The 17,554-nt window shown below is 46.9% G+C and overlaps 1 protein-coding gene and 1 non-coding gene across 5 annotated transcripts in view; both read left to right on the plus strand.

Moving 5' to 3' along the window:
• The window catches only part of PPP1R13B (protein phosphatase 1 regulatory subunit 13B), an 89,296-nt gene that overhangs the window by 65,416 nt on the left and 6,326 nt on the right, over window positions 1-17,554 (plus strand). For 2 of the 4 annotated variants that reach the window (XM_028101363.2, XM_028101372.2), the window contains exons 5-11: window positions 4,674-4,775; window positions 6,604-6,778; window positions 7,538-7,734; window positions 9,525-9,665; window positions 12,768-12,948; window positions 16,280-16,440; window positions 16,804-17,305. In XM_028101363.2, the coding sequence (XP_027957164.1) occupies window positions 4,674-4,775; window positions 6,604-6,778; window positions 7,538-7,734; window positions 9,525-9,665; window positions 12,768-12,948; window positions 16,280-16,440; window positions 16,804-17,305 (1,459 nt within the window). Of the gene's footprint in view, window positions 1-4,673; window positions 4,776-6,603; window positions 6,779-7,537; window positions 7,735-9,524; window positions 9,666-12,767; window positions 12,949-14,299; window positions 14,405-16,279; window positions 16,441-16,803; window positions 17,306-17,554 lie in introns of all 4 variants that reach the window. The other 2 variants (XM_088024427.1, XM_028101369.2) reach the window with 2 other exon arrangements.
• LOC114208986 (U6 spliceosomal RNA) lies at window positions 1,512-1,614 on the plus strand. Its single transcript, XR_015768647.1, has one exon. It is a non-coding gene; the product is annotated as a U6 spliceosomal RNA (small nuclear RNA).

Consider the following 17,554-nt stretch of genomic DNA (forward strand, 5'->3'; position numbering starts at 1 on the left):
CTTTAGAGGGTGAGAGCGTGTGGTGGAAGGGTGAGGAAGCACCAGGTTGTTTATAAATCCACTCAACAGACCTTGGTCATTGTCGGGGCTGTGGCCTGGGGGCCGTGGGCACCAGGTGGGCTAGGACCTGCAGCTGGCCAGGGCCAGGAGTCTCTCGAAGTCTCTCATTGGTTAGAGGGCCACTAGTATAAGTTTTCTGTTAGGTAAATATTTTCTTTATAAAAGCATTGTAAGTTAGAGGAATAAGTCTTTCAATTTATCATTTTGTAAGTAGATTTGTGGAAGTTTGGGCACCTGGGTGGCTCAGTTGGTTAAGCGACTGCCTTCAGCTCGTGTCATGATCCTGGAGTCCCAGGATCGAGTCCCACATCAGGCTCCCTGCTCGGCGGGGAGTCTGCTTCTCCCTCTGACCCTCTTCCCTCTCCTGCTCTCTCTCATTCTCTCTCTCTCAAATAAATAAATAAAATCTTTAAAAAAAAAAAAAAAAGATTTGTGGAAGTTTGGTGAAAGAAGGGGAAATGACCAGATTAGTAATCATGGAGGCGGGGGGCCAGAGGCTTCTGTTTTTCTCTGCTCTTGTGGGGGGTTGGGGAGTAGTTAGACATGGAGTTGGGTGGCCACGTTTGCTGTGAGAAATGGGAGCACGACCTGCGTTTCATAGGGAGCTTAGACCCTTTCTGTGGAGTCTAGAGTTGAGGTAGAATGTCGTGTGAGCGGGGCTTGAGCCATGGGACCCCGGTAGCAGCCCCTGCTGGAAGGGTACTGGAGCAGGCTGGAGGCTGGGAGGTGTTCCCTCTGGGCCTGCATTTGTTGGAGCCTGCTGGACCTGCACCCAGAGAGCTTTTGCACTAATTGTGCTGCTTGTGGAAGTGGCTCATCCTCCTGTGACCTGGAGCTGAACTCACGAGGTGACTCTGCCAGGAGGGACCTCAGTGAGCCCAGGAACAGGATTTGATTTCTCCTTCCTCAATGCAGTGAAAAGAAATAAGCGAGGAATTAGGTCATAGGTTTGTTTGAATAAATTGAGTGCATATGGAGAATTAAAAATTGTAAGGAGGGCTGAATTGGCCTGGAGAGAATGCACAGCGATAGGCCCATCATAAAAGGATTGAATTTGCACTGAAGGTTTTTGTTTTCTTAAAAAACTGAAAAGGTGGGGCACCGGGGTGGCTCAGTCGTTAAGCGTCTGCCTTCGGCTCAGGTCATGATCCCGGAGTCCTGGGATCGAGCCCCGCATCAGGCTCCCTGCTCGGCGGGAAGCCTCCTCCTCCCTCTCCCACTCCCCCTGCTTGTGTTCCCTCTCTCGCTGTGTCTCTATCTGTCAAATAAATAAAATCTTTAAAAAAAAAAAACAAAAAACTGAAAAGGTGCTTCTGTTTGCTGGATTTTCACATTGAACACTTAAGGGAATATATACTAACATGTAAAATGTTGCATATTTGTTGACTTAAAGTTTATGGTGGCTGGTGTTTTTCTAACCCATTTAAAATACAATTAAATTACACAGGATGGTGCTGCCTTTGGCAGCATATATGCTGAAAAAGTGGAACAATACAGAGAAGATTAACATGGCCCCTGCATGACATGCGAATTTGTGAAGTGTTCCATATTTTTTATGTTAACTATACTGGAATTAAAATAAAATGAAATATAAGATAAAAAAGTTACACAGGGATGTTCACTTTGAAAGGATTCATTGAGCTGTACATTATGATATACAGTTTTCTGTATGTAAGATCTACTTCAATACAATGTTCTTAAATTACAGTGAATATTAGCATATATGGAAGATATACATGAATTACCTATGGCGGCTTAGTGTTGCCAGAAACAACACAACAGAGCAGTTGAACGTCTCCTCTGTGATCCTTTCATTGTTATTGTAAACCACTGGTAGGGAGGAGAGGCCAAAGACTATCTGTTTAAGTTGTAAAATTATGAAATCAATGTAAATTGAAAGATTTGGTGCATGGACATAGCTTTTCTCTAGTCAGAAATACTTCTAACAAAAAAGTTCTGAAGATTTCAAAAAATTCTTTTGTTGTCGTGATCAGAAAATCCAGTAGGTGGAAATTAGGAACCCTTTATTAGAGTTAAAACAAAGTTCGGGCACTTTGATGGTTCTGTCAGGCATTTTTTTTTTCGTAGAATAAACAAATTTCTTTTCAATGGAAGTTTCTGTATTTGGCAGTTCACAGTGTCTAGTTTTGAAAAGGGGCTTGCTGCATATTGTTTCCTCAGGAAACAGGGTGGGGGTTCCAGTTGAGATTGTTGAACAAATCCTGGTTCCATTTTTCAAGAATGTGCTTGAACATCTTAAGATATGGGGAAGCCTGGAGCCGGCGGAACAGAGGTCACAAAAGAATGGAAGGTGAAAGAGTTCCTAAGAGTACAGATGAACCTGGAGGTAAAGAGTGGTCTGGGGAGGGCCTGGAGGAAGACACGCGTGCCTGGCATCGCAGCCCTGCTCCCTCCTAGTTCTGTGCCCTACGCGTGTCCCTTCACCTTTCCCCCACGATGCCTCACCCAGCGTAGGGCTCTTCCGGTCTCCACACAGATGAGTTAGAAGGACTGGGTCATACAGGCCGTGTAACACGAGTAGTTACCCGCAGGTAGTGTGTGCAGTAAAGAGGAGCATGTCACACTGTGGGTGGAAAACAAGGACTCTGTGTCCTGCTTTGCCACGTGGGCTGTGATCTGTGATCTGTGATCTGTGGCAGACTGTGTGGACTTCTCTTGTTTTCTCATGTCTCGGATGGGGGTACAGTAGTGCTGACCTGCGAGTGTCCCTGTGAGGCTCAGATGGGTTCACTAACGGAAGGTACCTAGTCCAGCACACGGCACATGATAAGCACAATCAAAACGCCTGATGTTATTGTCATCGTTAACAGAGGACAGGGACATGCCTTCCAGTTCCATCAGTTGCCACTCCTCTAGATCTTACTCTTTTGTACTCGTTTTACAGGTATAATTCTGTCGATAACGGGTCAATCCTTGGTTTAGGCCATATATATGGTGTTTTTAATGAGGTATTTGTATTTTTAGAATCTTCTATATATTTCAGCTTCTCAAGACCAGGTGGCAGTGAAGACGACATTTGTCCTCAGGTGTCACCTACACACTTTTTAGGTTGTGTATCCTCAAATCATTGGACATCCCCATTTATTCAAATATACCCTTAAATAACCAGTCCGAAAAGAGGAATGTCATTTTTATTTATTTTTTTTAAAAGATCTTATTTATTTATTTGACAGAGAGACAGAGAGAGAGGGAACACAAGCAGAGGGAGTGAGAGAGGCAGAGGGAGAGCAGGGAGCCCGATGCGGGGCTCAAGCCCAGGACCCCGGGATCATGACCCGAGCCGAAGGCAGACCCTTAACGACCGAGCCTCCCGGGCGCCCCAGGAATGTCATTTTTAATACACATTTGCAAAAGTTAGCTTAAAGTTGGGTCCCTTTTTTTAAAAAATCCAGTATAGTTAACATTCGGTGTTCTATCAGTTTCAGGTATATGATATAGGGACTCAACAATTCTGTCTGCAACCCCGTGCTCATCAGAATAAGTGTACCCTGGGTCCCCATCACCGTTTACCCTCTCCGCTCTGGGGACCACCAGTTTATTCTCTAGAGCTAAGAGTCTGTTTTTTGGTTTGTCTCTTTTTTTTCTTTGCTCTTTTGTTTCTTAAACTCCACGTATGAGTGAAATCATATGATATTTGTCTTTCTCTGACTTATTTTACTTAGCATTGTGTGCTCTAGCTCCATCCATGTTGTTGCAAATGGCAAGGTTTCATTCTTTTTTATGGCTGAGTAATATTCCATTATGTGTTACTACATCATCTTTATGCGTTCATCTATCAGTGGACATTTGGACCATTTCTGTATCTTGGCTATTGTAAATAATGCTGCTATAAACATGGTCAATTTATCTTTTTGAATTAGTGTTTTCATATTCTTTGGGTAAATACCCAGTAGCAGAATTACTGGATCATAATTCTGTTTTTTTTTAATTTTTATTTATTTATTTTTATTGTTTGGTAATTCTGTTTTTATTTTTTATTTTTTTTAGAAAGAGCGCAAGATGGGGCCAGGGAGAGGGAGAGGGAAAATCTTTTTATTTTTTATTTATTTTTTTGGTGGGCAGCAAAGCAAGGCTTATTGAGCGGTAGCAAAGTGATAGTACAGAGCTCTCAAGGAGAGAGGGGACCCAGAGGGATTGCCGGAGAGGGAGAATCTTAAGCAGGCTCCACACTTAGCACAGAGCCTGATGCAAGGCTCGATCTCACAACCTTGAGATCATGACCTGAGTGGAAGTCAAGAGTTGGACACTTAACTCCCTGAGCCATCCAGGCACCCCAGTGGTAATTCTATTTTTAATTTTTTGAGGAAACTCCATACTGTTTTCCACAGTGGCTGCAGCAGTTTGAATTCCCACAACTTGGGTCCCTTTTTAACATAGTATGTGGTATATTTAAAAAGCTTTTATTTAATAAAAGCTGTCAACAAGTAAGAAAAGTTCTTCTGTACAAACCATTAATTTGTATTAGCCTAACTTCTAGAAAAGAAGCTATTTTAAGATCCTGATGTGTATGTGTTCTGACACTAGAGAAAAACGATTGTGCAGATACACAGATAAAACTCCATTGCAGCCTGAGTGTGTTTTGTTCCCTGTAGGTTGGAAATCCACGTGTAGAACTTACCCTCTCTGAGCTCCAGGATATGGCAGCTAGGCAGCAACAGCAAATTGAAAATCAGCAGCAAATGTTGGTTGCCAAGGTGAGTTATAAAAGCAGAGGTGGGAAAGTGTTCAAAAAGGGTGTTCTTTAATGGTTATTTTAGATTGGAGTTACTGCATTCATGAGTACCACTTGTAAGTAGGACCATGTCATGGGAAGTGTTGAACACGATGTCTTTCTGGTAAATGAATACCATAGCTTCTTAAAGTTGGGAAGGGGTCAGAGCAAGACCCTTCACATGCACATTCAGACACCCCAGAATAGGAAATGGTTGACCTTTCGTTCACCAACTGGAGATAAAATTTGGATGAAGGCACTGGTCATGGGCCCCTAGGACAATGATGGTTGGTTATCCAGGCTTCCCTTTGTGCTACTCTACACAGAGTTTGTTTGGTTTCTTACGATGCCGGGCAGTTAATACTTTTTATATACACCGAGTTCTGCGTTTGTCATTGAAATGCTGTAAGAAGATTTGAAATCTTTCTTGTCAGACCTATCACTCATGCGTGCTGGAGAATATTCATGTTGTAATGATCTCAAATGTTCTGAAACTGCTATGAAAAACTGTGACATAAAGAGAACATGTAAACATTTCTGCCTGGGTTCTTGTTGCTTTCTCATAGAGAGATTGACCCAATAGCCAAATGTCCAACCCCACTTTTCTCACTTACCAAGTGGCCATATAATTCATTGTACTAGCCACCACTTTGTGGGTATGTAAAAGCATAAATTGGACTTGTTTTTAGAAGTTGTCTTGCAAAGTTTATTGGATTTACAAGAATAAAAAACAAGAGTTAAGTAATTGGGAAGTATTTCATCCCATTAATGAGATTTCTAAGATGAAATGTACATAGTATTATGCAATTATAGCATTTTCTAGTTCAGCTTTTTATTTCCTTTCCAAATATTGATCCAAGAGTATTACTAATAAAAAGATTCTTGGGTATTTTCAGCAGTGTAAATTACAAGTTAATGCTAACACAGGTGTGTGCTTTACATATTCAAGTACATGTTTCCTGACTTTAGAATGCAGCATGTGACTCCTGCATCATCACATTTAGTCTCCTCCTTACTTAGGTCTATTTTATGCATACGTGTAGGACCATGAGTATTTCATGTCAACTGTTACCCTCAAAATGTGTCTTTGTAAGGAAATAGGGAAAAGACTATTGAAGAGTATTGCACATATTTTTATTTTAGGACTGTCCGGTTCCTATTTGACTATAGAATGTTTCATTAATTTTGAAGAACCTATCCCTAAAGGAAACAAGCACTTCTTGACTGTCCATTGTTAACTTAGCAAATTAAAGGTTTATTTCCTTACCGATCACCTTGTCTGTTTTCGATATAAGACCCTCTGCTCATCAGTGCCCATTTCCTGTAAGAGGTAACTAGGGGCATTGGAAAAAAAAAAAAAAGTAACTAGGGGACTTTGGGAAGCTGCTTTGTGGCAGCAGGAAATGTTGACCTGACAGTGGGAAACGAGGACTGGACGTGGCTTCCCAGACAGGAAAGAGAGGAGATTGCGTGAGCGCATGGGATGCGCAGGCTTGACGTTCTCCTGCTGGGAGATGTTCTGAGGAAGCGTCTGTATTAACCGAGCAGTGTAGGTCACTGTGCATAGTAAAATGCACCTGGAAACGTCTTATGGTGAGCACTGTGAAGCATCTTCAGACTCTGACCACCGCTCACCGGTGTGTGCCCAGTAATGTCAGTTCTGTGTGGGCTGGTGTTGGCAAGATGGCGCGAGCATTTCTCTAATATTCATTAAGACGGGTGATCCTGTGGGAGCCACCCAAACCTTTTTCATGTGTGACCGTGATAATGTGCTTCAGTTCTCGCCGTTGCCTGTTTCCCTCTTTTGCTAGGAGCAGCGTTTACATTTCCTAAAGCAGCAGGAACGCCGCCAGCAGCAGTCTATTTCTGAGAATGAGAAGCTTCAGAAATTGAAAGAACGAGTTGAAGCCCAGGAAAATAAGCTGAAGAAAATTCGTGCCATGAGAGGACAAGTAGACTACAGCAAAATTATGAACGGCAATCTGTGTACGCTTGCGCGGCCTTGCTCAGCACCCACACTCGGGCGTGGATAAAATGAAAGAGTCCAGCTCCGGACACTTTCACACAGACCCGTGTCAGATCTTGCTATAGGAAGTGCACTGAAGTTTTGCTCTGTTACCTGCACCTAAAAGGACGGGGTCAGTTAGGTTAAATGGTCTGGGAAGGTCCTTGGTTACATCTGTAATTTATTAGCTGCGCTCTGGACTGGGGCTGCAGGGCCACAAGACTGTGCTCATTATGAGGGTCTGTTTTAATTGAACAGCTTAAACTTCATCTGGGTAGTAAGATAAACCATACAAATGCTCACTTTTTAGTTTTGTGTGGATTCTTTGTTGTTTTATTATCAATTCAGTTAGAGCCTACTTTGTGTTCTGTTGACAAGCAAGACAGACTTGGATTCCTGCCCTTACAAAGCCTTTGCTCTGTGGGTGCCCCGAGATTCCTAAGTGGCCTGGCCAAGCTAACCTTTGGACGGGTTGCCCTAACAAAACAGTATTCAGTAGTTAGTGCACATAGAGTTTGCCGTGTGGGCCGTCATATCATATGTTCCAGAGGCTTGTTGAAAAGTGTGTTGGGTTATGTGTGTCACAGTTCTCCCCCCAAGGTCTGACACTAGTTGATGTTAGAGCCGAGTTGAATGAATAGAAATGAAGACGAAATCACAAAGCCAAAATAACAACAAAACACCGGAAAAAAGAGTATCAACTAAATGATGTTTTTTTCTTTATTGCTGGGAAATTATAGCTGCTGAAATAGAAAGGTTCAGCGCCATGTTCCAGGAAAAGAAGCAAGAAGTACAGACTGCGATTTTACGAGTTGATCAGCTCAGTCAGCAACTGGAAGATTTAAAGAGAGGCAAGCTGAGCGGGCTCCAGTCGTACAGCGGCAAGCTGGCGGGACCGGCAGCGGCAGAGTTGAAGAGACTGTGCCAAGAGCTACAGGTGACTCGCTGGGTCTGGGGAGCGGTGACGTTAAAACATCTCTCAGGGTTTCTTCCCAGCGTGGGCAGAAGCCTCGGAAACTGGAAACAAGTGAATGGATCCTAGGGTAATAGTAGGCACAAACTGTACTCAGTCCAAAGAATTTTTAAAACAGTTTTGAGATATAATTCATATAACATACAATTTATCCATATACCATGTACAATTAAATGGTTTTTAGTGTCTTCACAGAGTTGTGCATCCACCACCACGATTAACTTTAGAACATCTTCACCCCCAAAAGAAGCCACGTGCCTCTTTGCCATCACCCCACACCCCCACCCCTAAGCAACCATGAACTTTCTGTCTCTCTGGATTTGCCTATTCTGGAAATTTCATATGAGCAAATCTTGCAATATGTCATTTTTTTTGTGACTGGCATCTTTCACCTAGCATGTTTTGGGTATAGAAATTCAGTACAGAATCTAATTGGCAATGTAATGAACTAGGAAAAAATTAAGCTTTAGATGATATTCAGGGTTTCTGTGTACACCGTGTTTTGATGAGCTAGAGGCCTGTTGTTACATCCTCTGTTCCACTCAGCTGGGGCTGCTCTGACAGACCTCCACAGCCCGGGAGACTGAAGCACAGATGTCTTCTCACAGCTCCAGGGGCTGGGAGTCCCAAGACTGGGTTCGTGGTGAGAGTCTGCTTTCTGGCTTCTTGCTGTGTCCCCACAGCTCGGTCTCTCTCCTTCTTACAAGGGCACTAACCCCATCATGAGGGCCCCACTCTCAGTACCTCGTCTCAGCCTAATCACCCCAAAGGCCCCACCTCCCGATACCAGCACCTTAAAGGTTAGGGCAACATACGGATTTTAGGGAAGACACAAACATTCAGTCCAGAACAGTCCTCAAGATTTCCATTTCTCAGAAGTTACCATTCATCAGGTGAATTTTCAAGCCAGAAGCAAGTTTTGCAGTTCTATTAGCACTTGCTAGAAATATTTTTATATCATTTTATGAAATGAAAATATTTAATTACAGAAAATAAAATTGCTTTTGTTGCTGTTCATGCATAGAAATAAAATATAAGAACTTATGACTTCTTGTACACTTTAAGCAATTGTTAAAAGTGCAGAGTTTTTAAGGATATTTGGGTGATGAATGTGGTATATTTACCCATATATACCCATACCCAGGCTTTCTGACTGTAGTCTAGACCTCACAGTGCATGTTGCCTCCTGTCTGGTGCACGCATGCAAGTGTGTGTTCCTAGCACACGTGTGCACCTGGGAGAGCCTAACAAGACTTAACCTTGTGTGTACGATGCACACTGATGCCTTTTGTGGTTCATTTTTTTTAAGTGCTGGCTACTGTCCACTAGAATGATATCCATACGTTCTGGTGGGCGAGCGAGACCATCCTTCGTGAGTTTCTGGCTGTCCCCACATAAGGTGTTCATTCAGTGGACTGTGTGGGGTGGACATGTGTGCTTGAGTCCCTAGAGGACGTGCTCCGGGTGGATGTCTGCGACACACCATTCCCAGGGGCCATAGTCGTGGTCTCTCGCAGTCATCACTCGCACAGTTGCTCTGGGTGCTCCGAAGAATGTGTGTGTTTGCAGACGTAGGGTTCTGTTCCGGCCTCATCCATGCTGTACCTGTAAACTATTCATTCAGTGGATGGGTAGCAATGCATATATATAAACACATGAGTACTTGATGTTACTTTTCTTTTTTTTACTTTCCCTGGAAAAGAGCATTTGACTGTTTAATGCAAATCATAAAAGTTGTAGTTTTTAATTTGCAGATTCGTAACCAGCTTAACCAGGAACAGACTTCAAAGCTCCAGCAGCAGAAGGAACTCTTGAATAAACGCAACATGGAGGTGGCCGTGATGGACAAGCGGATCAGTGAGCTGCGTGAACGTCTCTATGGGAAGAAAATTCAGGCATGTGAGAAAGAAAATACTTGTGTGAGATAAACTAAAAATGATTCAGCGCGCAATTGCACAGCTTCACTATAATGGCATTTTGCTCCCTCCATTTGCCACAGCTGATGAAACATACACTGGCCATAAACCGTAAAAATCATAAAAAAATGACAGTAGCAAAAAAACTGTCTTTCCAAAGCCACATTTGTTTCCTGGTGGATGGAAGGCAAACCATCCCTGTCCGCAGCTACAGCTGGTGTTCCCTGACCACCCCCCACCCCCCGTGCAGTTCTGTCCCCTCCCTGGGGAAGGCTCTGGCTCTGGCGTTGCGGCACCCGGCTTGGTCCCACTCTGCCACTGTAAACTGTGCCACGTGGGCACGTTCCCTGACCTGTGTGTAGACGCGTGTCCTTGCTGTCAACTGGTATGTCCTGTCTGCCCCAACAGTCATCATGTGGATTCTTAGGATAACGCATGTGGAGGGGCTTTGTAAACTTTCAAGCAAAGTGCCATGTAAAGGGTTAGTGCTTTTTTTTTTTTAATTTAAATTCAGTTAACTAACATGTATTATTTGTTTCGGGGTGCAGGTCTGTGATTCATCAGTCTTATATAATACCCAGTGCTCATTACAACATGTACTCTCCCCAATGTCCATCACCCAGTTACCTCATCCCTCCATCCCCCTCCCCTCCAGCAACCCTCAGTTTGTTAAGCAAAATAAGTCGATCAGAGAAAGACAGTTATCATAAGATCTCACTGATAATGGGGAATATAAGAAACAAGACAGGATCATAGAGGAAGAGAAGAAGAAAATGAAACAAGACAAAACCAGAGAGGGAGACAAACCATGAAACACTCTTAATCAGCAGAAATAAACTGAGGGTTAGTGCTTTTTAAAAACCTTTATTTGGTATTTTGACTTTCAAAGGTAATAAATACTCTGGAAAATTGAAACAGTACAGAAATACTTGAAGGAAAGTATGAAAGTCCCTTCCACCCTGTTCTCATTCTCCAAGGATGATAGTTTTAATGATTCCAGTCTTTTGCTTAATACAGACAACAAGGTATTTAATTTTTCATTGAAAATGGAATTGTAAGAACGATACCATTCATTCACACTGTTCTCCTCATCTTTTGTTCTAACTGCAACATGGGTATCTTCCCGGGTCATTACCTTGCTCCTTTTGAAGCTTCGGTAGAATACGCATGTCCCAGGGCCTATAGCCCCTTTCCCCAACCCCCTTGCCAGGCCGGGTGCCCCCGAGTCCTGCCCTTGCTCTTGGCACTTCACTGAGCACAAGCATCCCGAGAGCCTGTGGGAGAAGGGACCCCTGTGCACCGAGTCTGGCTGGATGTCGCACCTGGCCTGCCTTCCATGGGTGGCGTCAGGGTTTGAAGGAAGCAGTGCCCGCATGCGGAGCTGGAGTGAAAAGAGCGGGCCATCAGCTCACCACGACGCTGCTCCCCAAGTGCCCTCATCCACTCTCCGTAATTAGTGCTTTCACAGTGTGACAAGTGGCCTCTTGTCAGCTGCTGCTGTACTGAAGGCAGCTCTCAGGAGGCGAGTGTGGGCATCTGGGGCTTGGCTGGGGTGGAGGGGGCGGTTAGGGGGCGATTGCCCCTTACTTGAATGTCATCGGTGGTGGCAGGTGAAAGCTCTTATTTACAAATCGGTCTATTCTTGTTTTTAACCAGAGGGTCAGTGGCTAATCTGGATAACTCTGTGTTTTCAAATAATCGTTTTCCTTTTTTCTCTCAATGAGCAACACGGAGACCGTGGGAGAGGAAGTGTACGTGCTCTCCACGCTTGCTCACCCAGCACTCTTTAGTTGTGCTCTGTCAGTCGGGCTCTCTGGGGAAATAGAACGAGGGGATATATGGAGAGTGAGTGACCGATGCATAGATTGACTTGAAGTGACGGGCTTGCATGATTGTGGAGGCTGCACACCTGAAATCTGCGGCCTGGACACACGGGGGCCTGTAGATGCCACTGCTCCCGTCGGCAGGTCATCTACAGGCCCAGTACCCTCTTTGGCCAAGCACCTCAGTCTTTGTGTCTCAAGTCCTTCGACCGATTGCATGCAGCCTGCCTGCATTATGGAGGGTGATCTGCTTCATTCAGAGTGTTGATTTAAATGTCAGTGTCATCTAAAACATACCTTCATGGCAGCATCCAGACACGTTTGACCAAATATCTGGGTACCATGCCTCACCAAGTTGACACACAAAGTGAAGCATCACAGATAGCTGGATGAATGTTACTTCTTGCCTTCCACCTGATACTTCAGGTGGTCTTCTTGAAGAAATTGGTGCCTCTGCATAGATGTGTCTCCACCTAAAGGCCCTAGGCACCTGTAGGTGGGCACACACAGGTGGGCAGTTGTGAAAGTTCTGGACCCTGTCCCCAAAATGATACACGCTCATGTATGCAGAATTCTGCAAACAATTATAAGAGGTTATGGATCTCTCACAGCCTATCTCAGGGCCCCTAAGGTGTCAGTGAATCTCCAATTAGATCCCTGTTATGGACCCTCGTGTTAGGCAGCATCAGGTGATCACTGTCATTGGCCGTAGCGTGGTGTCCTTGCTGAGGACAGCAGAGCTGTCTTCAGGGCTGACCAGAGCCAGCATGGCTTGTTCAGTCCTTACAAGAAGCCATATCATGACTTTCCAGACACGGGCACAGAGGTTTAGAGAGGCTAAGTCACTTGAACTTGCCCAGGGCAGCACAGTGAGTAAGTGGCAAAGCAGGATTTGAAGCCAGGCTCAGAGCCCAGGCTTTGACCAATGCCTCTGCCCACCTAGGGGAGGGAGCGCATCCCCTAGGAAAGAGGGCTCCGTGGAGGTGTCCCGGGAAGCTGTTCGGTTCTGCCGTCAGCTCCTGTCTCTCCTCACTCACAGATGGGTACGAGATGGCAAAGAGAGAATCACTCATACGGGACTCTGGGTTGTGACCTTTCTTTTAACGCTTGCCCTTTCTAGATACTGATTTTTCAGGATGATGGAGCTTCTTAAGAGCACATAATCTAGCGAGTGGCTCACATGAGAGCAGACTGTCACACTAGGCTTGTGATTTCTTTTCATTTAGAACCTTAACTCTCGTTTCTTCCCGTTCTCTAGCTAAGCCGTGTGAATGGCACATCGTCCCCGCAATCGCCGCTGAGCACCCCTGGCAGGGTTGCTGCGGTGGGGCCTTACATCCAGGTGCCCAGCGCCAGCAGCTACTCTGTCTCAGGGGACCCCATAAAGCCCCAGTCTCTTACTATTGCCTCGAGTGCTGCCCATGGAAGATCCAAATCTGGTGAGTGGCCCGGGTCCTCGTCTTGGGGGAGAGCCATGGAGGTCAGCAGCCTCGGAGGAGGCCCCCACAGCACCCCGGGCTCTGCCCACCCTCTGTCTCCCCCAAGGCACTTTGTCTCCTGGCCAGTTTGGGAGATGGGTGCCACCACAGTAATAATATGACCCTAAATTGAGGACAGATTCTCTTTGTTGAGCTGAACGTCTTTACTATGTGGCTTTTCAAAACACGGGTTACTTAAGACCGGATCCTCTCATGCCATGGGTTTTGTTTATCCGGGGGGGAATTGAGCCTGCTGCCCCCCCCCCCCCCGGGCACAGCTGCGCGCCCCGCAGAGGGGCGGCCTGTCCCTACACAGTGCATGAGGGCCGGTCTTCCCTTTCCCCACTTGGCTGGTCCTAATCGATGCACAGGTCGATAGACTGTGGCGGTGGCCCTTGGCCGCGCCGAACCGTGTGGTGTGGTCAGCACCGTGCTGGCCTGTAGCTCTCCTGATGGGATGCTTCCCGACCAAGGGCAGGTCAGGCTCTCCAGCGAGAGTCTGCTCTCCTTTCCCAGAAGAAGGCGGCTGTTTTCTAAACATTGAGAAGGCAGCGCTTCTTTGCAGTAAGACTTTCTTGATGCTGGGCTACCGCATTTCCCCACAGCACACGGAATCCCAGAGCGCAGTACTGACAGGACGGCATTCCTTCCCTTAGGACACTGAACTGGGCTGTGCTGAGGGCAAATGTCAGGACTGGTGATAGATCTGTGCAGGCTTCTGTTTGCTCGTGGGCTCTTGCCCGGCACCTGGTCTGAGCAGCAGCAGGTCTGCCACGCCTGCTGGGGGGTGTGGAGTTGGTTCTGACCCAGGCAGGATAGGCCACACACCCGGACTCTGCTCTCCCTGCAGCATGTCGCGGCAGCCACCCAGAGCGTGTGCTTGGTGCGAATCTCCAAGGGCAGCTTTCTTAGGGAAGCTGTTTTTTATAGTTTGAACCACCCTACAGTGGGAGTAGATACTTGTCTGTTTCCAGTGGCAGGTAATTAGCACAGCCAGTCCTTCTCTGCTGACTTCACTTCAAACACTTCCTGGGCCAAGGACATCTCCCCTCTTCTCTGTGGGTGTGTGCTGGGCCGCCTCACAGGGGTCGCCAGGAGAAGACACCCTTACAGGACCTGGAGAATGTGTCCTGCAGAAGTTCAGCCGCAGCCTAGGTCTTTACACGCCGTGCAAGGTGACTGGACACAAGCAAGCTGTGTCCCCCACACTGGGGACAGAATCTTGGCCCCGGCCTGGAGCTGGGAGGAGAAATCTCCCCGCGGGGACTCTGACTCACACTGTCGACTGAACCTCTGGTTCCGTGTCACACAGATGGCCGTGGGAAGCCCAAAGTGACCAGCTTGTGGACAGTGTCAGACCTTGACGTCGGGCCTGACTGCAGCTCCTCAGGGCACTCTGCAAACCCGTTTGCAAACCGTATGTTGGCTGGCAGGCCCGGTGGGGCGCTCTGGCCCTCTCTGATACTGCTAACCCAACAATCATTTGTTTTCCAAACTGACAAAGGTCTGCTTATCCCATCTAGGCTTGAAAAAAATGCCACACTTCCTTCAACAGACAGGTGTGAAGTTTGGGCTGGGCCACACACACCAGCTCCTCCTCAGGAAGAGTTTGACAGATGCGGGCACAGCAAGGGATTTTTGGTTTTGTTTTTGAGAAATTAAGATGATTTTCTGAGTTCATTAAAGACTTTAGATTTAGCTTCTATACAAGAACCTCCCATCATACTTGAAGATTACTGTCCCTTTATAATTCTTTATAACGAAAATAAATGATCTTCCTTCTGCACCCCCTGCTTCATCCTGAAGAAGGAAATTCCCAGTTCCGTCTTCAGTCCCTTTGTGGCTGATTTCCATAAAACCTCCCGTCGCTGTGAATTTAAGGAGCAGCTGGCTGACCACACTCCTTGAGACCCCTGGGGCCGGCCCCTGCCTCCCTCCTGAGTCTGACGGGGTGCTGTTTGTTTCCCCATCAGCCCAGTGTGGCCACCGCCATGTATCCTTGGTGAACTTGTGTGTGCTTCTGGCCCACACATACCCCTCACACCTAAGGTACAACCAAGGGGACATGAAGGCACATGCCTGGAAGAGGCTGACCGGTCACGCAGAGCAAGGTGGTGGTTTGGACCGGGGCCTTGGAATGCCTCACCAGCACCCTTGCAGCCTGGCTGGAACCGTCCTGGACCCTGCAGCCTGGAGCCGGAGGGGGCTTCCTCTGACAGGGCCCCACAGGGTGCCCTGAGGCTCTGCCCCCCTCATTGCACAAGAGGCACCTTCTGCACTTGTGCTCAGAGCACATGTGAGCATTTACTCCCCCTGTCTCACGGGTCACAGCTCTTTTCGCAAGCGTTATTGTCCTGAGGAAGAGTGATTTCCCTGCTGCTTCTCCGGTCTCCCCACCTGTTCATGCTGGCTGGTGGAGTGAGGAAAGGGGAGGTGCTGTTCCTGTCAGAAGGGCCCCAAACAGTCCCTTCTGATTTCTGTTCCATTCATGTGGCCGATAAGGGGGTCTGCCCTACTTGGGTCCCGTCCCGCACTGGTGTCTGTGGTGGGGAGGAGAGGGAGCCTGAGTCAGAGGCTATAACCCGACCCCTGCAGAGCTGTAACTTATTTATGTCACAGTGACTGCTAGGAGGGATTGCTTCTACACCCTTTCTCAGTTTGGAAAATGCATTGTTTAAAAAACAAAACATCTTTTCAGTGGCTTTCCTAAAAACATGGGTTCGACTAGCTTTCTAATCACTGTAACAAGAATGATAGCTTGCTACTCCAATCAGTGGGAACTTGTACTGGCCTCTTGTGATCTTGACTTATTCTAACAGATTAAAGTCAAATTTTTCTTTTACTGTGCAAATAGTATAGGTCAAACCTGTTATGAAGTCAAAAGACAGATTTTTTTAATTGCTGTATGTAATTGGTGTTATGTTTGAAAAGTTAAGTGCCGGTGCTTATTTTATTTATTGGTGTTGATGTAGTGGATTTGACCTGTATTTAGATGGGGGCCCAGGAAGGTTTCCATGGTCCCCTGGCCCCTCGCCTGGGTCGCAGCAGCGCCGTGCACAGTCCTCGAGTCTCCGTACATGTGAGAGCGATGCCTTGCCAGCCCACGCCACTCTCGGGCTTGCCGGGTGCTGGCCTGTGTGTGGGGAGGGGGTAGTCGGCCTCCTGGTTCGTGGAGCCCCCCAGCCGATGTGATCTCCCAGAAGGTCATCTTTGCTTCTCACAAGAAGTTATTCTTAGGTTGGTTCAACTAATTTCAGGGAACATTTTACTCACATTCTGTGCTCTTTTCAAGCCAATGATGGAAACTGGCCGACATTGAAACAAAATTCCAGCTCTTCAGTGAAGCCCACCGGTGTGGACTGGAAGGACTCAAGCATGGAGGGTCCTCTCAAGCAGGGGACCGTCTCCAGCCAGCCGACGCCCTTGTCAACTTTAGGAGCCACGGAGAAGCTGGTAGGCCATTTGTCTTTATCACAAAACACCAACAAGATCCTCACTATGTCACTGTTGAGCCTTCATTTTCATGTAAGGGATGAGAGGTGTCATGAGGCAAATTCATCCTGTGAGTGTCTAAATATGACCAAGTCTGGAGACGTTCATGGACCCCGAGCGGCATGCCAGTGTAAATGTGTCAGAGTTGATCTGTTGCCGATGGGCATCAGGCCTGCCACCTTTGATTCCTACAGCGTGTCCTGTGCCTGGTCACATGCTGATTGGAAGGATTACAAGTCCTGCTTTGTATTCTCTTGTGACTATGGATAGAGATATGCTTAACTTTTCAAAGGGTGACTTTTTCTTCTTAACATCTAAATTTAGGGCGTGGAGATGGGTAAAGTGCCACCCCCTATCCCTGGTGTCGGCAAGCAGCTGCCTCCGAGCTACGGCACATACCCAAGTCCTGCGCCTGCAGGCCCGGGCTCCACAAACTCCCTGGAGAGGAGGAAGGAAGGCAGCTTGCCCAGGCCCAGCACCGGCCTGCCCAGTCGGCAGAAACCCACCCCGCTGCCCCCCGCGGCCAGCAGCCACCCGCCAGGTTCCTCACAGCAGATTCAGCAGAGGATTTCTGTGCCGCCAAGTCCCACGTACCCGCCAGCAGGGCCACCTGCATTCCCAGCTGGAGACAGCAAACCTGAACTCCCGCTCACTGTGGCCATTAGGCCCTTTCTAGCTGATAAAGGGTCAAGGCCACAGTCCCCCAGGAAAGGACCCCAGACAGTGAATTCAAGTTCCATATACTCCATGTACCTCCAGCAAGCCGCACCTCCTAAGAATTACCAGCCAGCAGTGCACAGCACCTTAAATAAGTCTGTTAAAGCAGGTACGGTGGGTTTGTATTCTTGTCTTGGGGCTAACAAATTATACTTTTGCTTAAAATGCCAACCTGTAGGCTTACATGTGGACCACACACTATTTAGGATTAAAACTTTGATTCTTACGTACAGTGTGGCCTTAGATGTCCGCATGGGATTGGGGTAAAAGGTGACATGCATGGAGCAACGGTTTTGCAGCAGGCTCACATAGGAAGCTCTCCCTTCCTACCTAAGTACCTGCCTCCCTGTGGTACTTG

The sequence above is a fragment of the Eumetopias jubatus genome, unplaced genomic scaffold (genome assembly GCF_037043125.1).
Source record: "Eumetopias jubatus isolate StellerSeaLion01/CBP00866 unplaced genomic scaffold, mEumJub1_p1.0 scaffold_7, whole genome shotgun sequence".
Classification (NCBI taxonomy): domain Eukaryota; kingdom Metazoa; phylum Chordata; class Mammalia; order Carnivora; family Otariidae; genus Eumetopias; species Eumetopias jubatus.